The sequence below is a fragment of the Balaenoptera physalus genome (assembly GCF_965194825.1).
Source record: "Balaenoptera physalus genome assembly, chromosome: 15".
Lineage (NCBI taxonomy): Eukaryota > Metazoa > Chordata > Mammalia > Artiodactyla > Balaenopteridae > Balaenoptera > Balaenoptera physalus.
The window spans coordinates 60,976,177-60,998,696 of NC_138894.1; the positions used below are offsets into that span (position 1 = coordinate 60,976,177).

Consider the following 22,520-nt stretch of genomic DNA (forward strand, 5'->3'; position numbering starts at 1 on the left):
CCAGGAACTTTTCAAATCCTTTGAGACAATTGAACATCAATATTTCTCAAGGTTCTTTCCTGCCAGTAAATTCTGTTTTATTCCAGGGAAAATGGGAATATAATAAAAAAGGCTTTATTTGTGTCCAGCATTTATGCAGAGGTTATACACCTGATTATGGTCTGTGCATTCCTTTTCAGGTCTAACCACCCATCCTTGGGTCTTGCTGCAAGAGGGACATTCTTCAGGCACTGAGCCAGGCCAGGGCAGGGGATGGAGATGATGTCCCCTGACACCAAAGTGGGCAGGTCACATTGGACCCCGCTTTTCCCTGTTAATCAATGGGTGAGGCACATTGTAACAAGAGGCGGATCACTCTCAGATTCTTTACCAACAAACCCAACATCTAGTCAGTATCAAGCTCCTTAACCTTTGCCCACAAGCTATGAACACCGGGGACCAAGGGAGAAGGGAAGTGAAGGAGAAATTGAGGCGGGGCAGAGACCAGGCCAGTGGGTATCGCTGCTTCCGAGGCAGCTGGGGAGGAGGTATTCCATTTCCTGAGCTGTGCTTGTCCCATTTCAGCTTGAACAGATGGAAATATAGTTCAATGTTTCAACATCATTTGCCTTTCTCGTGCTAAAATATTGATAAGTGCTGCCCAGGCGGATGCCCCTGTGGTTCCTAGCAGTAACTGGAGCATGATGTGTACTGAAGTGAGACACGGCAAAGCCTTTAACGAGTGTTTAAAATTCCTGGAATAATGCTCATCGCTGGCTTAGCTCATTGGGCTCCTGAAAACCTCCCACCCTGGGCCGCCTCCTAAGCGGCAGGAGGAGTGTCAGCGTGGCCCGGACCCCCCGCTGGTGGCAATTAGTGCAGCAGCTGCTCGTCTTCAGGATGGGAAACAAAGCAGGAGGTGCTGCATCTGCCACCGCACCAGGCAGGGAAGCAGGCGCGCTCAGGGGGCCGGGCGGCGCGGGGTGCTGTTTCTCCTGCCTGCAGGGGCCTGGCGCTGGGGACTCCAGAAAGGGGGCGTCCTGGGCAGGGCTCTCAAGAAAGGCAGGTGAGAGGAGGGCCAGAAGAGGGGGAAGAGGAAGAGGAAGAGGGTGGGGACTTGGGAAAAGAAAGAGGAAGAAGGGGTGGGAAGGAGGATTTTGCCAGGATCAGCAAATCCCCTGGGAAGAGCTTGCCAGGCCCTGAAAGGAGAATCCAACTTTGCCTCTAGGAGGGGACAAAGCCTCATGAGTCGCATCCCAGTCCTAAGACACCCATCTTCAAATTCCATTCATGACAAAGGCCCCCAGAACTAGGGTGTAAAGGAAACTGCTGAGAGCACCTGGGATGTCACCCCGAGACTTGGAACAGTATAGGTTGCTAAGGTAAGGATCTCCCTGGGTCTCTGTATCCCTACCTGGAGATCAGGTGGTCTAATTGTGGAGGTCCCTGCCATGTTAAAGTTCTCACATACTTTAAGCTTTGGGGATTCAGATTCATGATTTTTTAAAACTCCTTATAGATCTTTGTGGGGTTGTTCAGAAGCATGTTCTCCAAGGGGCCTACTTGAATCACATCCAGGGAGAGAATGTCTGCCTTTTTCACGAGTGACCCCATTAAAGCACCACCCACGTGGGAGAAAGCAGGGCTGTGTCCCAGCAAGCTGGGGGCTGCCCCCCAGGAAGGAATTCTGGGCTGGTGGTTGGATACCACTTAAAGCAGTGTAACTCGATGCCATTGACCGAAGACTTCCAGAAATGATTATTGTCGATTGAATAACATTTGCAGCTGGGGAGACAGAATAGGAAATCTACAATGAGTTGGAAAACGGGGTCTCATAATTACGTTCTTCCTCCACCTTCTATAAAATCAAACTCAATGAAGTCGTGTAAATATAACTATTCTATTTTCTGAGACAAAAATTAAAGGGGGACATGTGATCTGACACACAGGAGGACATTTATGGGAACAAACCGGAGGGAGTATAAAATTGAAAGGGAAGGGACAGGAAAATCGAAGACACACAGCTATCACGAATACAGGGCACAGACCGAGGGACTCCAGGACCCACCTGGGGCAGAGGTGTTGGAAAAATCTTAATAGAGGAGGAATTGTCTGGAGCAAAGAAATGCTGTGGGCTCCGGGGAGGTTAGCAGCAGCCTCATTTTTTCCCCATCCTGAAGCCTTCCAGCTGACTGAGGAACACCTTGCTTGGTGACACAGTGGTACTTCCCTCCACACACATCTGCTCCAGGCACCTTTCCTCACTCCTGTGTCATTCCAGCTGCTGGACCCCAGTCCAGCCATCCTCCAGCCCCAATCATCCTCCAAAGGCCTGCCCATCACCCAAACCAATATCTGCGTGGGCTGTTGCTGAGACCAGCACGGTGGCTCTGGGCTGAGGCCGTGGGTCTGTCCCTCTGGCAACGTGGCTCTGTCTGTCATTGTTCTCCCGGTTCTCCTGTTGCAGAGTCTGTCCATTGAGTGATGGGGGCATCTGGCTTCCATGGCCAGAGGTGGGGGTGGACCAGAGGGGGTGTGGGTGTGGCCAAGGTGATGACCCACCTGATTCTGACCGCCTCCTCCAGGAGTTTATCTGCAGGAGCCCAGGAGCCCTGCCTTCAGGCAGTCAGCCTGGGCACTGGGGCAGGGGGGGAAGGTCAGCATCTGTGAGAAGACAGACAGGATGGAGAGTCCCGGGGTGGCCAGAGTGAAAGGAACAACAGCAAGGGCAGGGGCCAGAAAACAGCGATAGTCATCCTTTCTAAACTTTGTGAACTGTTTCCAACTTGGCATCCAATCTGATCATCACAACTCCTGGCAAGTATTATTACCACCAGTTTATAAAGGAGAAAGGCAAGGGCTCAGATCAGTAAAATGACATGACTAAGGTCACAGGCCTGATTGTCCCCCTACACAATGTCACCTCCTTGAGGGATTGCAAACCCAGAGAGGGTGCTGTGTATGGAAGTCACCCGGGGGTCTTGTTAAATGTGTGTCGGGGTGGGATCTAAGACTCTGCAGTCCTAAGAAGTCCCCAGGTGATCCCAATGCTGCTGGGATCTCCCCCCAACACACGTGCGCACACACACGCACGCGCACGTGCAAACTTTGAGTGGCAAGGTCCTACAGCAGTGTTTTCCCATCTCTTGTTCACGAGAATCACCTGGAGCACCTGGAGATTCCAATTCAGTAAGGACTCGGGATGCTGACTGTCTGACAAGAGCCTCGAGCACCCTTAGGTAAGTTTGGGAAATGCTGCCCTTCAAGTGTGAGAAAGACGCGGCCACAGCTGGGAAGCTTCAGCAGGGAACCAGAGGCTGGGTCCCCTTCGCTGGTCGCCTGAGTTTACCAGGCACCCTTCCCTCCAGCAGAATGCCTGCCTTGGCCCTGACATTGCTTTGGCGTTCAGTCTTGGGCAGACTTCTTCCCATCTCTCTGCCTCCACTTTCTCCTCTGTAATATGGAAACTGGTAGCTGAAGCCCGGGGCATGCAGAGGACACGATGGAGGGAGGCACCTAGAGAAGGAGGATGGTGGAAAATCAGCCAGTGATGAGTCAGTGTCCATCCAGCAAGTGGCAGAGAGACGGATGAAGAGGAAAGGCAGCAGGAAGTGGGAAATGGGAGAAGGCCACGATTGTGCTGGGGTGCAAAAGAGCAAATGTGGTGCAGCGGGCATGGGGGCGCACCACATCCTGCCCCTACTCCTTGGTATTAGAAAACATGGAGCCAAAGGACCAAAGAGACTTTAAAAAGTGGGAATGAGAGGGGATCCTGGAGACCTGGATCACGTCCACCACGAGTGTGCAAAGCCCGTCACTTTGGTCCTCCATATCACAGAGGAGCAGAGAAGCAGCACCGGGAGGGTTGGGGTGGGCTGGCCGGGTGCTCTGAAATGGAATGGAGGAGAAGAGGGCAGAGCTGGCCCAGAATCAGGGCTGGACACAGACCCTCCCAGCTTCCCACTCGCTGGGTCGACCCCAGTCCCAGCCGCCATCACCCATTTCAGAGTTGCCACCACCCCACCTGGGTCCTCTCTCCAGGCAGGTACTGAGCCCTCACTGTATACCAGGTGCTGGAAATGTACATTATCTCATTAATGTTTCATCCACCCTGGCAAGGTATGTGCTCTTGTACTTGTTTTATAGGTGAGGAAAGCAGACCGAATGCTCAAGTTTGCAGAGTTACTACATGGAAGTACTGAGATTCAAAGCCAGGCCTCCCACTCTACCATTTATGACTTCTGTAGTTCAACATCTTTCTGAAAAGGGTGTTTGCACATGGGCTCCAAACCCAAGGGAGCCAGGGATATATTTATCCTTTCCCTCAAATCAAATTAAATGCATATTAGAGTGGTGACTTGGGCTTGTGGCACGTGTGTGGAGACCTTTCACAGAGAGATATTGACCTGCAAAAACTACGGGTTCCAATTCTAGGTTCGTTTGCTGGGAATGGGCTTGCTAAGTGTGTGGGTACATAGTGGTTTTGCCCTAATGCACACCAAACCCAGTGAGTGCTTCTTTTTCTTGTTTTCCCACCTGAAATCCATGACCTCACCTGGTATTCCAGGCATACTCATTAACCAGCAATTACCATGCAAAGCCAGCTCACCCCACACATCCACGTGGAAAAAATGGGGTTGTCAATTTGAGCACATATGTTTTTCCTGTTTTTACAGTAAGATAAACAGGCATGAAGATTTGTGTTGAAATGGATGACTTTGAAATTCAATAAAGAAGCTAGACAGGAAAAGACAGGAAGATTCTAAAACTGGTCAAAATAAGATGGGTGGATTTAGAACCAGGTAAGAGCTCTGAGTACCACCGTCCAAATGGACCAGGTGCCCTCAGACAAGGACGTTCTAAGTCTCAATTCCAGGTACTTGAGTGTGACATCACCTCCAAGACACCCCTCCTTCCCGCCCACCCCCCACCTACACAGCTTTGTTTAGCAGCCCTTCCAGGAGTGCCCCGCCCCTTTCTCTGGCTCTGTCCTGTTAGCACTTCCTCCTTGCAAGCTCCCTGGTTCCTTCCCTTACATTTGACTGTAGAGAATCCTCCTGTTGGTCCAGGCCATCCCACCTGCCCAGGCTGTCCTCACCTCCACTCCTTTTTAGGGATCTCTCTGACTCAGCATGTCCTACCTGGGTCACCAGGTTGTTGATTTCTCTAAGCATATCCCATGGCAGATTGGTAATGCCTGGTTTCTTTGTCTATGGCCCTGAGCTGGCATTTTTCACTCACTCGCTCAGTGATTCAACAAATATGTACCAGGCTTTAGGTTAGGTGCTGTGAGAAATACAAAGGGGTGTTCAATACAGCCCTGCCCCACTCTAGTCGGGGACTGAGCCATACACGCAAAGCACTGTCAGGCCAGGTAGAGTGCGATCTTGGGCTCCCTGGTGGCCGGGGTATCTCAGTGAAGACATCGTGTTTGTCTGGTATTTACTGCACCGTAAACTCCTCCCCACAGCCTGGGTGAGTCCCTCCTCCTGCTCTTTGAAAACCACAGCCCCCCTCTGGATCACCTGAAGAGTTCCTGTTGCCTCTGCTTCTGGACAGGCCAGGATGACTCAGGTCTCCCTGAGTCACTCTTTCCAGCTCAGGTGACCATCCCCACCCTGTCTCTAAGCAGTTCTCCCATGACTGCAAGGTGACTTCGGAGTGATGGAGAAAACTAGCAAGCATCCTACACTTCTCTCAGCCTTCAACTTCTTCAACTGTACAATGAGGATAAAAATACGAATCACCGAGCATGCTGGGAGGACTAAAAGAAATATGATGGTGAAAGAACCTAGGACACTGCCTGATGCCCAGGAAGCAGTTAATCAATGTTCCTTTTCTTCCTTCCTTTGGAGTGGTGTCTCTCATGTAAAAGTTGAAAGCTTGAGGCACTTATCCGTAGCTTTATGGTAGAGGTGGACTTTTCCCCGAGGCATCCAGGGTTGAGAGTAGTGGGCCCCTGGCTGTCCCCAACCTGACCTGGAGGGTGAAATCCAGCATTTCCCTGGGCCTGGGAAAGGGTAAAGGTTGGCATCAAGGGGAGAGCCCAACTCGGGGAGAGAATGGCCATTAAAAATGAGAGCTGGCCCTGAGCAAGGGGTCAGCCTAGCAGTTGAGTCAGAGATCTAATCTCTGCAGAACTGCAGACTTCCTTGAAAGGAACCTTTTTGTTTTTTCAACTTTGAAGCTTCTTGAAACAAGCCCCTTTTTTTCCAGTGAAGGTGAAGGAAGGCTGCATCTTCCCCTTGACTTTGCAGTAAGAAGAAGAGGGAGCAGGCACTGGGAACAGGGGCGGGGAAACCCACCGGGATGGAGGACACCTGGCTGCCTGCTCTCTCATCCCAGGCTGCCCCATGAGCCTTCCTGAGCTCCAGGTGGGACTTCACTGTCACCACCACCGCTGGCCCCAAATGCCCTCAGATGCCTTCATCTTCTCTCCTGGGCGGCTTTGAGCACCATTTCCTCTTTTCATTCAGGGTCAGGATAGAATTGTTCTAAATGAATATATTGGGAAATAACAGGGTGTGCAAGGTGTGTGTTGGGGAGGAGGCCCCTGAAAACTACAACAGCCAAGTACACTCAGCCTGGATGACTTTTTCTTCCGTAGCTAAAACACAATCACTGGCAGATCCTCCCCCTTTAACTCAGTCCTCCCCTGGCAAGGGGCTAAACTCCCCTTTCATCAACTGATAAATATCAATAGATAAACAAAATGTGGCGTATCCATATAATGAGGTATCTTTCAGCCATAAAAAGGAATGAAGTAGGATACATGCTAGAAATGCATGAACCTTGAAAAGATTATAAGTGAAAGGAGCCAGACACAAAAGGCCACATATAGTACGATTTCGTTTATATGAAATGTCCAGAATAGGTGCATCCAGAGAGACAGAGAGTAGATTGGTGGTTGCCAGGGGCTGGGGAGAGAGGGGGGCGGGGACCATGGGGAGTGACTGCTTAATGGATATGGGGTTTCCTTTGGGGATGATGAAAATCTTCTGGAACTAGATGGTGGTGATGGCTGCACGACACTGTGAAGGTACTAAATGCCAATGAACTGTACACTTAAAAATGATTAAAGAGGGGAATCTTTTTGTGTATTTTACCACAATTTAAAAAAATAAAACCTTTTCAGGCCTTGATTATTTCCTCCTCCACTTCCATCCTTCTAACCCCACCCCCGTTTGGGAGGAAGAGTTCTAGAACTCACTCGAATGAAAAAGGCAACTTTACATTTTTGCTGTTGCTGCTCGGGAGGTTGTGTGCACTGGCCAAAGCTCACCAAGGAGCGGGAAGGGGGCGGGATAAATTAGGAGTCTGGGATGAACAGATACACACTACTGCATATAAAATAGATAACCAACAAGGGCCTACTGTACAGCACAGGGAACTCTACTCAATCCCTTGTAATAACCTATAATGGGAAAGAATCTGAAAAAGAATGGATATATATGTATATGTATAACTGAATCACTTTGCTGTACCTCCAAAACTAACACAACCTTGTAAATCAATTATACTCCAATTAAAAAAAAGAAAAAAAGTTCACCGAGGACAACCCCACAGGGCCTCGACTGAGGCAGTAAGTGTCACTCTCAGACCTAGTCCCCGGACTAAGAAGAAGAAAGACCCAGCCTCGTTTCCATTCCAGGCCTTCATCCTAACCCATCTCCCTGCCCAGCCTGCTCTCTCTCTCACCAGCACTGAGCTTCCCAGGTGGTCCCCAGCCAGGGGCAGAGGAGGCTGAACATCCATGTCGGTCTTCCTCCAGGTCCTCTGGCTTCTATCACAGAAGTGCAGGCAGGATGGAACCAGAGCTCATGAGGTCCAAAGACTGTTTGGAGCTTCACCTATAAGACCACACACAGTGCCACGCAGCTCATCAGGTCTGAACATAGGGCAGCTCCCGCCCCCAGGCTGACCAGTCCTGCTGCTGCAGAAAGGCCCAGATGACCACAGGAAGCCTGGACCTCCCCCCTCCTCGGTGATAACCTGGAACTTCATAAGATGCCAGTCAGTTTGCTGTGGACCAAATTTGACCTGGGAGCCAGTCAGCTCCACTAACCATGACGTGACCAGTAGAAACCCACCCTGGGCTTGGATGTGTCAAGGAGGAAAAAGATGTTTGGAGACAAGGGTCTGGGCCTGGGCCAGTCCTCCAACTGGATGGTAGGAAGGCATCCAGAAAGATCAGTGTTCCTAGAGGGCCCTGAGGCTCCTTCTTTCGCCCCCGATGCCAGGAACCAGGATTTATCTGCTTTCTCCAGCTTGGGTAGAAATCAAGACCCTAGCCCCTGGGGCCCTCCAGGATGCCGCCAGCTTTGCTGGGTTGGCTCTGTGACCCTGTCCCACAGCCAACCTGACCTACCTTCCTGTGTACTTTAGCCTTTGTGGTTCATCCACGTACATTATTTAAATTCTAACTCCAACTTCCTGTCTCACCATGAACCTCTTATCCTTAGGCAAAACAGGCTCAATCCAACAGACCACAATCCCCTGCCCAAAACCTTTGGGTTAGATGTGTTTGGGAATTCAGAATTTGGGGGATTTCAGGAAGATACATATAATTGTGCCTGTTTTACATATTCTACAGTACCACCCTGGGGGTACAGAGCAGTACCTGTAATCAAACACAATATTTCCACAGTGGAACATCTGATATAGGTGCCAAGTGGGATAAATAAAGACTATAAATAGCTTCACTTCAGTTTAGGGCAGATTTTGCTGCCAAATAGTTTTGGCAGCAAACATACCAAACAAACAAGCAAAAACAGAGCTTTCTGAGTTTGAGGTATGTCGAGAAGAGATTGGAGATCAGTATTTATGCTGCTTAAGAGGGAAGCAGGCAAGCAAATCTATCCTTGTGAAAGGAAAAGAGCCTGTGGCGATAGAGCCTGCCCCCTCCCACCACCGGCCTCCCCCGCTGAGATCCTGGCGATGGAGCCCAGCCTCCTCCCACACTCTCTGGGACTCTGTAGAGTTATGGGTCACCCTACTGTGTACTTAAGGCCAGAGCTTGAGCCATCGTGAGTCTGTTTCCTGATCACTTTAAACTGGGAAGGAAGTGATTCCACAGGCTCCTTTGACCTCTGACGTTTTATTATCCTATGAAATACATTAGCCAAAGCTGGCTGCACTGTTCAGAGGAGGCACCACCAGACCGAGGAACACCCCCAAGAAAGCATCTGTCCCTCTCAGCACCCATGAGTGTCTTCGGACAAGCTCCTCCCAGTCCCCGATGGTCCTTTCCTCCTCACCAGCCTGGAAAACTTGTACTTAAGGGTTAAGAACGGCTTCAGATGCCCTCCTCTGGGATCTCTCTTTATTCATGCTTCCACGTGGGCGTTGAAATCAATTTGTGTGGGGGCATTTCTTTGCTTCCGGTAAACTATGATTGCACGGCCAGCGTCCACGTTGCCACGCGCTGTCTCAGAGGTGTAACGCAGCGCCGGCACACAGCAGGCACTCAGCAAGCAGTTGTGGAGGGGATGAGTGGGTGCTAGGTGAGTGTGGCTTCCCGCCAGATGGGCTATCATGGTGGAAGCAGGGCCCGCGCGCCATCTGGACGAGACCCGGAGGCATCTGCGGGAGAGAAAGTGAATAGTGCAGGAGAAAGGAAGACTTTGCATGAGACACGCATTACAAGTCCAGGCGGGCAGCTCCAGGACCACATAGTAAAGAGAGAGGAAGGAGCTGGGAAGGTGAACCCAAATCCCACAGGCCAAGGTGGAGGGTCCTATAGACGCAGAACTGTGGACTTTGGTATAAGACAGGGCACGGCCCATCGCAGACCCCTTTAAGAGCAGAAAAAGGCGATTCTGGGGGAAGCGGTGCTCGGAAAAACCAGGAGGAAAAGCAAAGGCCTCAGGGCCAGCCACCCCCCCACCCCCGCCCCGCAGCCCGACTGCATAGCCAAAGCCCGCGGCGCCGGTGGCTGAGACGCTGCGCGCCGCCGCCGCGAGGTGGCACCAAAAACCTGCCAATGGCCCAGAGCGCACGTTGCCTTGCCACCTCAGACCTGGTTCTGCTTTTGGCCTGGGCGCGCACATCCGGAGCAGAACGGCATCCCGCCTCTTTACCGCGGGGTCGAAGCTGAGCGCCACGGCCAGGATCTCAGGGTCCCGGAGGCGGAGGACGAGTCTTCCTCGGGTGTCCAGCTCAGAAAACTCCTAAACTGGTGTCTGGAAGCTTCTCGAGGGACTCATGGAATTTAGATGCCCTGCCCCGCGCCTCTCCTCTGCACTCACCCCGACCCCACCCCACCCCACCCCCAGGGGAACGGATCCCTTCTTCCTCCCGGATCTCTCCGAAGGCGGGCTCACGTCCTGAGCTCTTCTGCGGAACAGAGCCGTGGTCCGCCTTCATCTTTTCGCGTTCCCACTCACAGCCCAGGTTAGGACCTGAGAGCGAGTCTGGAAGCTGAGGCTTCCCCGTCCTACACTCTGAGACCTGTCACACCCACGCACACGCAGTAAACACGTGTCGGCGAGCAGTCACACAAAGGCCACGCACCAGACGCCCACTCGCGAAGGCTCGCCCGGGTCACGCGTACGCGCCGGGCTCGAGAGGGGTAGACGGAGCAGCCGCGAGGATCGCAGCACTCGGTGCCAAGAGACTTGAGTTTGACTTGAACTTTTCTCTGGCTCGCTAAAACCCCGTTCCTCCAATAACGATCTGTGACGAGATCGCCAAGCTGCCTTGAGGCCGACGCCTTCTCCGCGTCGAAGCGCTTGCTGCAGCCTGGAAAGCTTTCTTTAGTGTCCCAATGGCTCAAACGGCAAATTCCCGCGCTGGGCCGTCTGGATCCCCTGAGCCCGAGACCCGGACAACACGCGAAACGGTTTGCAGAAGGCTGGGCGCATAGAAGTTGCGCAGAGCCTGTCGCGCTAAGACGAAGAATCTCCAGGCGCATGAGTCCTGGGTCCCCTTCTCCATCCCTGACTCTGGGATCCTGCTTGCAGGCCACACTCCCATTCACCTAGTGTGCTGGTCTCCTCGGGTCACACCAACTACTCCCCGTGGGATCGCCAGGCCTCGGCCCTAAGGCTCAAGCTTTCGTCGTCCTCCCTCACCCTAGCACCCCCTCGGAGTGACTGTTGCTGCGAGGTGGGACTGAAGTGGACGGTGGTGGGCATGGGAGGAGACCTGGCCACTAACATCCTTGGTAGGGTGAGGGTTTCCGGAAAAGGTGCACGGGTCTGATTGGCTTGGGATCCACCGATAGACCCCTCTAAGGAGCACGTGTGAGACTTCTGAGAGGCTGAAGGTCATGATGCTTCTGGAGGAACTGGGGTTAGAAGGTGAAATCTGGGACCACGTCACAGATCCATGTAAAGGGGACCAACACTGAAGTCTCATCATCAGGGAGCCCATAGGTCTCCCACTGGCCCTCACTACTCCTTGGGAATGTCTTTAACCAGCCCTGCAGCCTTATCTCGGGTCCCCTTCACTTCCTGCCTGTCTATGGGAATAGCCTCCTAACCTGCCTTCCAGCCTACAGCCTCACTCCCTCAAAGTCTTGAAGCAGAGCTCTGCATATGATCATTAAAGCTCTCCATAAAGCCCTATTTGGCTCCCCAGTGCCCATGGGATCAAGCCCACACAACTTACTTGATCTTGTAGCTGGACCCGGACTCCTCCTTCTCTCAGACTTCCTTGTGCACCTGAGCACCAGCCACAGGACACTGCTCTGTGCTAGAATGCAACCTCCTCCATGCTTTTGCTCCTGCAGTTCCTGCCTGGAATCTCCTCCATGGAATCCAATTCCTCTTTCTGGCCAAAGTCATCTCTTCTGCCCCTTTCCTGTTCCTGCCCCCAAAGTTGTAATTAATCTCCAAGTTGCCTCCCCAAAATATTCCGTATGCAACTCCTGGGGTCTGTTTGTTGGTTTTTCAGTGGTACCTCGAACTGCCCACTGGATTGTAACTTGAGGGCAAGGCTTAACTGTGCTTGGCCCTCCCTCTCCACTCAGGTCTTACTTTTGGACTAAGTTGGATGCAGTGGTACCCACAAGCATACATTGCTCTCAACAATGTCCCTCCCCCTCTGGCACATCTACAGGTAGAAGTGTCACAAGGGCATGAGGTAAATATTTCTCTTGCATCTCATGGGAACGTGGACAGTCTCACTGCACACTCATCAAGGTTCACATGTACACACACACTTCACACCCAAACACACACCATGGAGTCCTACGCCACTGGGCAGCGCTGGTGGTTCTAGCAGAGCCCAGTCCAATCTGGGAAAGGAGCCCGCTGAAGTCCCGCTCATCCACTGGGCTTCATAGGAAGCCATCACGTAGCCTTTTGCCCGGCGCTTCTCTCCCAACCGGGCCCTGTAGGAGGAGCTTTTTGGTTGGGGCTACCTCCTTGCAAGGTCCAAGTTCAGGAGCGTGAGAGAAGGTGCCCTCAGACCTGCAGAGCCTGGGGCCGCTGCTCCCCGCCCTCCCCCACTCCTTTCTCTCCCATTTTTCCTAATCTTTCGCGCCCAAATAAGGCCCTTAGGAAAGTATTTCCTCAACTACCGGAGCGCACGGGCGAGGAAGACCAGAGGGGGGCACCGGATGCACAGGGTGGCGGGCTGAAGGTACAGGCTGGCTGTGTGACAGTGGCCAAGTCGCGGCCCTCTCCGAGCTTCCGTTTCTCCTTCCCGTGTAATCAGAGCCGCTTCCACCTCAGAGAAAGGCCGTGGTGGCCGGGGCCTGGCTTCCGAACGCCCGCAGGTGTACCTCGGTCCGTCCTTTCCCCCTAGTCCAGCCTGGCCCTGCCGCGCCAGGGCGTCCGGGACCAGGCGAGGGCAGGCAGGAGGCGGCGGCGCGGGTCCGGGGCTGCGGAGCCAGGGGCGCGCGCGCCCGTAATTAGCAGCGCGTTCGGTCATCAAGGGGCCCTGCTAAGAATTTCTGTTTAACAAAGGTCTCAAATTAGTTGTGACGGTAAATAGTCATCTCAAAATCCCACCAACTAAAGCTACTGCCGGCCTGGAAGGGCTCCAGGCCGCGTCCAGGCACACCCGGGCCAGCGCCCGGGGCTGCCTGGCACCGCGGGGATCCCAGGGAGGCGGGGGCGGGGCGGGGAGAGGCGGCGGGACAGGAGGAGCGGGGCGTCTGGCCCCGAGAGGCCGGGGCTTGGGTCACAGCGCCTCCCAGCGTCCTGAAAGAAGAAAGCCGGAGTCCGAGCCAGAGGAGCTGGGACAAAGGCCCAGCGCGAGAGAGCGCCGCGGAGGCCTGGAGGCGGAGCGGGCCCAAGGGCAGCGGAGCGCACGCCCGCCGAGCCGAGGCGGCGTCCTCCCAGACCCCAGGGGGCTGCCTGCCCCCGACACCGCTGGGCTCCGCTCACCGCTGGGCCTTGCCTCGGGCCCTCAGCCCTTCTGTTTAGGTTCCTGGGCCGCACACACTCCGCTTCCTTCACCTCCAGGGGTCCAAGAGCTCATCCCCGGCCCCGAGCCCACCTTTTCCAAGGGGAGGAGAACACCTGAGCTTTTGGGGTCTGTAGAGCGACTCCGGCCCCGCGGAGAGGCTCCCTCCCGAGCCCGGCAGTGAGCGCCTGAGGCCATACATACAAGTGTACGTGACTTGCCGTGCGCCTTCCTTTCTTGCCGCCACATTCTATAAAGTCCTCAGTGTCTGAAGGGTTAGACTCCGGCAGGTTAAGGCCCTTCCCTTTTCCGGGGGGGAAAAAAAAAAAAAGTGTGTGTATAAATCCGTGAGAGTCATGGGCTTCCCTGTAAAAGGTGGAGAGAGATTGCTGGGAGTGGAGACTGCTTCTGTGCTGTGCAAGGGGGTGGGCGGCAGCGCGTGTGCCTGTGTGTGTGCAGGGAGCGGCTGCGTGTGTGGTGGGAGTGAAGTCATGTGGGGGGCTCTGAGAGTGTGCAGCATGAGGGGGCACGCTGCTGAGGACGCAGAGGAGTCAGGAGGGTGCTGACTGGGTGGGCCTCTCCTGAGCAGAGGAAGCTGCCAGAACTCCCCAGACCACAGGGGAGTGGTCAGTCTGGGGCCCCAGGCCACCTTGCACCCTGGCAGCACTCAGTTCACCTCCCGGGCCCAACCGGCCACAAGTCCGTGGGCTCCCCTAGGCGCTTTGTTGGAGATGGAATTGTTCCTGGGCTTACAGGCCCCCTCTCTGCCACCGGGCTTGGCCCTCCCCCTGCCTGAGCCCGAGAAGTAGCTGCTCCCCGTTTCCTCCTGGTCCTTCTCTTCCTGCCCCTCCCCACTTTTTGTCTCAACTCCCCCCCTCCTTTCTCTTTCTCCTCCTTTTGCTTGTCTCCCCTCTCTATAATTTCTCTCCCACTTCTTTATTCTCCCTTCCTTTCCTGTTCTGGATTATAGAATGGAGACCCCTGTCCACCTGACCACTCCCAAGATTACGCATGTTTCTCTGACGGTGTTTATGTAGCTCTCTCCCTATCTTCTTTGGGGTCCTAGCCTGGTGTGTGTGTGTGTGTGTGTTTGCATGTGTGTGTGCTGGGAGTGCGTGAGGTTGGGCAAATTGGTGGCATTTGAGTGCCTGGAGTCAGGCTGTGTGGTTTGGGGGTTGAAGTGTCTCTGGGTGGCATTTCTGTTATGTCTTTGGGTTGGTGCATAGTATGTTGTGTGTCTAAGGGTTTCCTCTGTGTATCCTCCGTGTGTTTGTTTTGGTGGATGTGTAGTGGCTGTGTTCTCTGATTGTATTTATTGCTCATCTGCTCCTTTTCTCGTATGTGAACTTTTGGTGAGCCCCAGCCCACTGTGTATCACAGGCTATGCTCTAAACATTCTTGGTGCTAAGGCTGTTTTACGCCGATGTGTTTCTTTTGCGGTGTGAATAGCTCTGGATAGCTCAATAGGAGGATGTGATTGTGAGATTGGCCCTGTTTGTGTGTGCATCTGTGCAGTTTGGAGTGTGCGCACCCTGGAGAGCGTGCCTGCAGGGGAGAAGGAGAATGAAGGTTCTTGTGTTTGTGTCTGATGAGGACCGATGTGTAATCTGTAAAGAGGAAATCAGAAAGGCAGGCCCTATGTTGTGTTGGGAAGGAGGTCTACGGATGTTGGGAAACTGCTCTGGGGGCAGGCGGATGTATAAGGGAAAGGGCTCTACTGGGTTTGTGATGACATGGCTTGGGGCTGAGATGTGTGCATAACATGGGGGTAATATTTATGTAGATAATTGAGTGTGTATGCGTGTGTGCGTGCGTGCGTGCGTGCGTGTGTGTGTGTGTGTGTGTGTGGCGTAGCCTCTGTCAGCCTGGCTGTGCCTGCTTGCTCCTGCGGAGCCCCGCCTGACACAGCCGAGCTCAATCAGCCGCTGCATGAATACACTCGAATGGAAAGTTGTGCTCAGCTGACCGGAGAAATCGGACCCCGGCTAGCATTGCTCCCCTCCTCCCTGGCTCTCTCCTGCCCTCCCTGGGGCCAGACACCCGCCCCGGCCAGCCAGCGCACTGGGGCAGGAGGCTCAACTCAGCTGGGGCCGGAAGGGGCCTGGGCCGTGGGAAGTTGAGGGGCCTGAGCCCAAGAACTTGGGGGCGAGCATCCCCGGTGGGCTGGACATCTCAGCCCCAACTCTTAGGGGTGGAGGGCGTAGGGAAGGGCCCAGTAAAGTCCCCAAGGTGGCAGCCGGTGCCTCAGGTGACAGCCACACAAAGACCCAGGCAGGGAAGGAGGCAGAGAAAGACAGGGAGAGGGAGAAGATACAGAGACATGCCCTGCTTGGAGAGGCCAAGCACGCCCAATGTGCCACGGGTCTGGGACTAGGCTGTGAGTTCCAGTGACCTGAGCGATGAGCTGGGTCCAGAATATTCCAGGCTGGCCCATTCTCCTTTCAGAAGAAGCTGAGGGAGCCACTCTACTACCACAGCCCACACTAGGGTTCGAGTTCCACTCCCATTGGTTCGTCTAGGCCTGGGCCTGGCCCTCCCAGCCATCGCTGGACCCCTCCGTGCATCCAAAGTCCAGCCATCCCTGGCTGGTCCACGGCCTCCAACACCGATCCCAGACTGGCCAGGCTGCTGTGCCTCCAACCCCACTACTGATCAGCATCCCCACCCCGCGCCGTAGCAGCTTCCAGGTCATTTCATTTTAATCAGCTGTATGTCTCGCCGGGGATAATCAACTGCACTGGCGCTGGGCAGTCGATTCTGCAGGACTCGAAGAGGGCCAGAAGAGGGGCCTGGTGGGCAGAGCTGAGGGCGGGGCCGAGGAGGGAGAGGTGAGCAGGCCGGAAAAGGGGTAGAATGACCTATATTCCCTCGGGCAGGCGGCTTCTAGGGGTCAATGCCTTTGATACAGATTTTCCCGGGTTTCGCATCCCATTCTGCCGGTCAGGTTTCTGGTGCAAATCCCAGAACACTATTGTTTTTCTTTGAGGGAGGCAGGAACGAAGAAAATATTCCCAGATTGGCTGTTATTCTTCAAGCCCCTTACACCCTAGAGTAGGCAACCCAGATACAGGTACCCAGAGGCCTATGCACACAGGGAAGGTTCCGAGCCAGAGTGCGCTGGCTGGGGCGCGGCGCACAAGCAGGGATGCGCCCGGGGCGGCGTGTGCCACGGCTCTGGCGCACCTGGAGAGAAGCTGGCCCACGGGCTGGCCCGGACAGAGGGGGCGGATGAACGTTGAGGCCTGCTCACCCAGCCTGCTGAGGCCCACACAAGAGCACTCATGGGCACACCTGCTCCCCTTGCCAAGGCAGAACCCGCAACACTCCCAGGCCATGGGGGCTACGTTTAGCAGCTGCGATGGCTTTTCCCCAGCAGGGCTTCAGCCAGGCCTTGCCCTCGAGCTCTACCCTGGCGGCCCCTGGGACATTGACTGCCTTGGCCGTGGCTTTGAGGGACCCAGAAAGAGAATGGGCAGGCAGCCGATTAAAGGAGAGATCTGGCCAGAAAGGGGCCTCTTTCCCCTCGCTCTGATGTTTAAAGGGGCAGGGGCCAAATCCAATGTAACATCCGCAGTGTGTCAGGGTAACGGGTGGACTGGGGAAGCCAAAGAGCCCAACTCCCCTCTGCCCTCTGGGTCAAAGAAGACCCACTGTGACTCTCCATTCCTTAAAAGGAGAGGAAGGAGGGTTAGGGGTGGGCAGCCGCCTGGCGGGTCGTATCTATGGACTGACTAGAACAAGGGAACCCACACATGTCCACACCAGATTCAAGACTCACAAGACACATGTCCACTGCGCGGAAACTCGTGCACACGCAGCATCCTGTAGGTGTACTTAAGCCACTCCTTGCAGAACTAGGGACATATAAACTGCCCAGGCCTCCCACAGATACCCACCCTATAGGCGATAGACATGAAAACACACACTGGGCACACACTGATTCAACGTACACACTTTTATATCAAACATCACAACACATACACCCCCTTTATATGTAGACCTTGATTGCATGGTGGAAGCCAGCTTTCAGAATTGCACACATCCACACCACTCACAACCAGCACTCACGCCTCTCCTGCAGGGAATCCGTAGGTAAGGTCAGAAAGTGCAGAGTGGAATACTGGTATTTGTACAGACCTAGTAGAAATGTAGGAGATGAGAGTGGCAGACAAGAGATAGCAAGACAGCAGGCTGGTGACACCCAACGGGGCTAGGCCCCCAAGGCTGAAGTGGAAAAGGAGGAATGGGCACTGGTTGCCCCAAACGCTTTCTCTGCTGGGTATGTTGAGAGAAGGAAGCATTTTAATAACACTGGTTTGTCCCCTGTCCCCAGACAAAAAGGCATCTGCTCCCTAGTGTCACCAGTCGAGGCCCTTCCAGGGGTCACCCTCTAGCAGCACCATGCCTTTCTTTCTACCCATCAATTCTGGGCGGTCTGTTGGGTAGGCTCCTTCCAGACACTCCACACTGTCTGAGGCAGCCACGCCTTGGGTTTCCAGGCCCAAGGTCTGGGTCAAGTATGTGACAGGCCATTTGAAAATGAGGGTAGGGGACGAGCCCCTCACCCCAGACATCATTCTGTGCACCAGAACAGAGGCCCAGGCTGAGTAGAACCCAGGCAGCCCTTTCCCCAAATTCCTACTACCTGGGTCACTATTGCCTGAAATGTGGCTCCATGAGGAACGTTTCCCCAGGCAGTGAACACACGCAGAGATTTACACACTGCGTGCCAGGCCAGAGAACTTGGAAGCTCTCGAGGTGGTCTGGACGCCCTGATTCTAAGTAAGTACACACGCGGGAACCTTCTCCACGCAAGCACATGCCCTGGGCGCACAAGGCCCCACTTGCGCCAAGGGCACCTCCCGGCCTGGCCGCCTTTCTGCCCAGCCCGGCCTACGTAAACCCAATGGTGCTTCAGGGCTGGGGACAAAAGGAAATCGGAAATCAAAATTAGTTTGGAAACGGGCGCGAAATTCCAGGCACGTTTCTCCTTAATCCTACTCGCTTTGGAAACTGGACTTTCAAGTGAAAGCAAGTTTTCTGAAATTACCTCTTCGGCTCCTCCTCGGGCACAGGCCGGCCTGGCCCAGAGCGGCGGAGGCGCCGCCAGCCACCCCAACACAGGGACCTGTGGGTCCTCACCCCACCCCCCGCGTGGGGCGGGGAGGCCAGGGGCCAGCGGGAATCTGGTTGGCAAAAGGCAGTGATTTGGGAGGGGGGGTCATTTTAAAGTATAACCCAACTCTGAAATGCTCGAGAGACTCCAGTTGATCCCAAAAGACGAAAAGAAATTTCAAGGAGACAGCGAGCCATAAGGCAAGTCATACAGTCACACAGACGCACATGTGGGTGGTGAGGAGGGAGGTTATCCTGATTCTAGGCCCTAAACTCAAACTACCTCCTCACTCTCTCTATACCCTCCTCATCGGGCCTACAGTTGTCCCCCGACCTCCACCCCACCTCCAGAAGAAGAGAAAACCTGTCACCTCCGGTGTAGATTTATGCTTGCGTTTGACGAACTTGTGTATTTCCCCTTAAAAAAAAAAAAAAGAAGGCAGTAACAACCAAAAGACGCCAACATGCTCCCAAAGACCCACCAGGGCCTCGGCAAGGCTGCAATTCCTGGGGATCTAGGCCTGGCATCTCGCGCTGAAGAAACCGACCGTAATCCCCTCTCCCTGCACCCTCTCTGCCTTTTCGCTCGGGATTTGGCTTTAGTTCTTTTCCAAAGGGCCTGTTCCCGTCTTTCCACCTCCACTCCCCTTCTCCAGAAAAAAGCTCAGACACAGTCTTAAAACTCTGCTCCAGCTCCGGCGGCATAGCTGGAGTGGAAGCGAAGGCCGGGCTGCTGCACGCCGGGGCTGCCGGCACAGGGGCGGATAAAAACACCAGTCTCCGGGAGTGATAAGAAAATGGAGAATACTGTATTTGCTTTAGAAAGTTTTTACATATAGATAAACACGCAGTTAAGATAACAGTAAAAGCGCCCTACGGGGAGTGAGAGATATCTCCAAAGCAGCTAAGCAATACTTGAAATAGCTTTTGCATAAGAATACTACGGTCTCACTCTCCGCTTTCGCTAGCGACGGGGTCCCTCTTCCTAACCCAGCTCGCCACGCCACGCCTTGACTGCCAAGTCGACGCCAGGAACATCGAGTGGGAGGGGAACCCCAAAAAGGAAAGAGACAGGTGAGCGGGAAGGGAGAAGAGGGTGGGAGAGAAAGAAAGAGAAAGGGAGAGGAGAAAAAGCAATATCATATACAGGCAATTTCTACACATATATTACAAACTGGGAAAATGACCGATCATTAAGATATACATAATTCATATAAAATTTTGAAATAAAAATAAAAATCTGTTACAGTCATAACTATTCTTTTTCCACATTTATAACCAGTACCCACACAGGCAGTGACAGAGTGGAGAGAAAAAGGTGCTTAACAAGAAAATGATTGTCTGCTGAACAAAAAACAGAAGATTGCATCTTGTTTGACCAATACTTGGACTTAAAAACAGAGAAAGAAAGAGAGCGAGAGAGGAAAAAAGCGCGCAACAAAAGGCGAGAAACATTTGCTATTTCCCTCTCGAGGAGTTCTCTTTTTTATAAACAAATTCCGAACAGAGATGGTGGGTTTGTTTTTTTTTTTTTTTCTTTTTGTCTGTTTTGCTTTTGTCGTCTTGTCGTCGTGGTGGCGGTCGGTTTTTGTATAGTCGACTCTTTTTAAATCGTTTTAAACTAGAGAGAGTATTTTCCCAGATACAAATAAATCGTCATGCAGGTGGGGTGCCGGGTCCGTGGGAACCAAAAGGAGAAGCCGTGCTTGTCCTAGAAAGTATACAATTGTCACCTCTTTTATGTTTTCTGCCCGCAGCATCAGCGTTTGTGACTGTCTGTTGGCGTCGCGGTCCTTTGGGGTGGCCGTGGTGGTAGATGGTGGTTGGGAATTGTTGATGGTTTGCGTTTAATTTGTTATTTTTCTTGGTTTTTATATATTTTTGGCTGGAGTGGAAGTGTGTGTGTACTTGGGTGTGTGTATGATTGTGTATCCTGATTTCGGTTTGTTCTGGGGATGGAGGAGGAAGAGGAGGAAGAGGTGGAGGTCGAGGAGGAGGAGGGGAAGGAGGAGGGGGAGGAGGGGGAGGAGGGCGGCCTTGGGTATCATACATCACATTCCGAGTCGCTGGAGGTTACCGAGAGGATGGAGGTGCCGGTGTCCGCGCGCTCCGTCAGGCTGGACACGCTGGTGGTGGGACTGGCCGCCGTTGACGGCGACTCTGCCGAGCCGTGCGTGGGGCATCCGGGCTCGGCCAGAGAGCGCATGCCGCTCGGTCCGATGGCCTGGTGCTGGAGCCTGCGGGAGACAGAGAGCGGCGCCCGCCCTGATACGGCAGCCCCAACACCCGGCTCCGCCAAGCCGCCTCCCTGAGCCCGCGCCGCCGGGAAGCAGGGCATGCCGCCGCCGGTGCTCCGCAGCCGCCCGTGCCCCTCCACCTCCCGAACCCCACGCCCTTCGCCGTCGCCCCCGACTTCGCTCTCTGCCAGTATACCCCTCCTCCGGGCATCTGTCGGCTCCCTGAGCGCTGCAGCCTCCCCAGCGCGGTCTGGGCTCCCGTCTTCCCCTCCCCGGCGTTCTCTGGAGCCTCCCAAGGCTTCCAAAATCGGGGCGGGCCTCGGGGGGAGAGGTAGAACCCGAGGTCGGCCGCCAGAGGAGGGGAGGCCCGGGCGCACACTGCGAAGGACGCCGAGCCCCGAAGGGGCAGAAGTCGGGGAGAGGCTGGGTGTTTCTTCTTCCCCAGCCCCTGGGACTCTTCCGACTCAGCCGGCTGCCTCTGGAGTGGACGGGTCCCCTCACTGCCTCCTGCCTCAGCTCCCCCAAATCAAGAGCTGCGGGTTGCTCGCCCGCCGCCTCTTCCTGATAGGACCGGCTGGCTTTGCTCTCTGGATCCTTGAGCAGAGCGCAGGATCAGGGGAAGAGAAAATAAGGAAGCTGGGAGCAAAAAAGTGGGGGAGAGGAGGGAGAGGGAAAGCAGGAGACAGAGAAGGCAGGAGGGGAGTGCAGAGCCGTCTCCGGCTGCCCCTTCCCCGGGCCAGGCAGCTGCTACGTAAACCTAGTGTCTCTGAGTTCTCCCCACGAGGAGGCCTTCCCCTGGCCCTGGGCGCTGCCCCCATCGGGCGAAAAGTTGGCTGCAAAGGCAAGGGTGAGAGGGCCAAAGGCTTAGGCCTGGGACACCTAAAACGGAACACACTCACTCCCTCCAGGAGCTCACACCCAGTCCCCAGCCCAGGCAGCTGTCGGCAACTGTAGCCCTGTTCCCTGCAGTGCATCAGGCCCAGTGCCTACGCTGGCAGGGCTGGGACACAGGCCTTCCATCAGGGCTTTCACTCAACTTCCTCCTTTCCCCTCTTCCTCTCCACTCCTTTCCTGTTTCCCCCTCTTCTTATTTTTCTCCCTACTTCCCCCAGGCCCAGCTCTGCTGACAGGTCAAACCCAGTGCAACTTTGTGAGTTTGTGGCCAACTTGCCGGGCAGCAAGGCAGCTTCTGCTCCTATTTCCCAATTTAGTGGACTGAGGATATGCTCCTTGGCTTTGGCAGGAGAGCTAGCACCGAGACACACACACACACACACACACACACACACACACACACACACGGCCTCTCCACTCCCAGCCTGGCTCTCCTGCTCCTGGTCAGGCAACTTGCAAGGCTTTGGGTACAGGCCTGCTGCACGGTGGCCACCGGCCTTTCCCCTTTATGCCAGGGACCCAGGTTCAGTTTCCTCTCCCAGACGTTCGTGGATTCCTCCCTGGGTTTTTGCAATGCGTGGAAATAAGAACCAGGTGGCAAGGAGCGCTTTCCTTCCTTCCCTGTCTGTAGGCTCCAGAGAAGCCCGGAGCTGGATCCCAGGCTGAGGAGGCTGACGCGGGTGCAGCGCAGAGCTAAGGCTCCCAGGGACACGGCCCAGGGGTTATGGGCACTCAGGACCTCACACACACTCTCTCCACCCTGACGAGAGACCCTTTAGGGCAAAGCAATCAATACACCCACGCCCGCTCCTCTTCCACGCTCCTGGGCAAGCGGAAACTTTCTCCAACTGACCAGGAGGTCTCGGCTTCTCGCTTGCTTGGCAGCCGCTGGCCTCCCGCCTCCTGTCCGCTCACCCTCTTTTCAACCGCTCTCCCCCTCCC

General features: G+C 54.5%; 1 protein-coding gene across 10 annotated transcripts in view; it reads right to left on the bottom strand.

The window, feature by feature from the left end:
* The window catches only part of SIX3 (SIX homeobox 3), a 33,250-nt gene that overhangs the window by 9,503 nt on the left and 1,227 nt on the right, over window positions 1–22,520 (bottom strand). The window contains exons 2-4 of one of the 10 annotated variants that reach the window (XR_014254283.1): window positions 20,525–20,684; window positions 12,503–12,877; window positions 9,427–9,561 (exon numbers count right to left, since the gene is read on the bottom strand). Coding sequence is in view for 9 of the 10 variants with exons in the window: in XM_082427823.1 (XP_082283949.1) it covers window positions 9,409–9,561; window positions 20,498–20,684 (340 nt within the window). In the remaining variant the exon portion in view is untranslated. The other 9 variants (XM_082427826.1, XM_082427824.1, XM_082427825.1 and 6 more) reach the window with 9 other exon arrangements.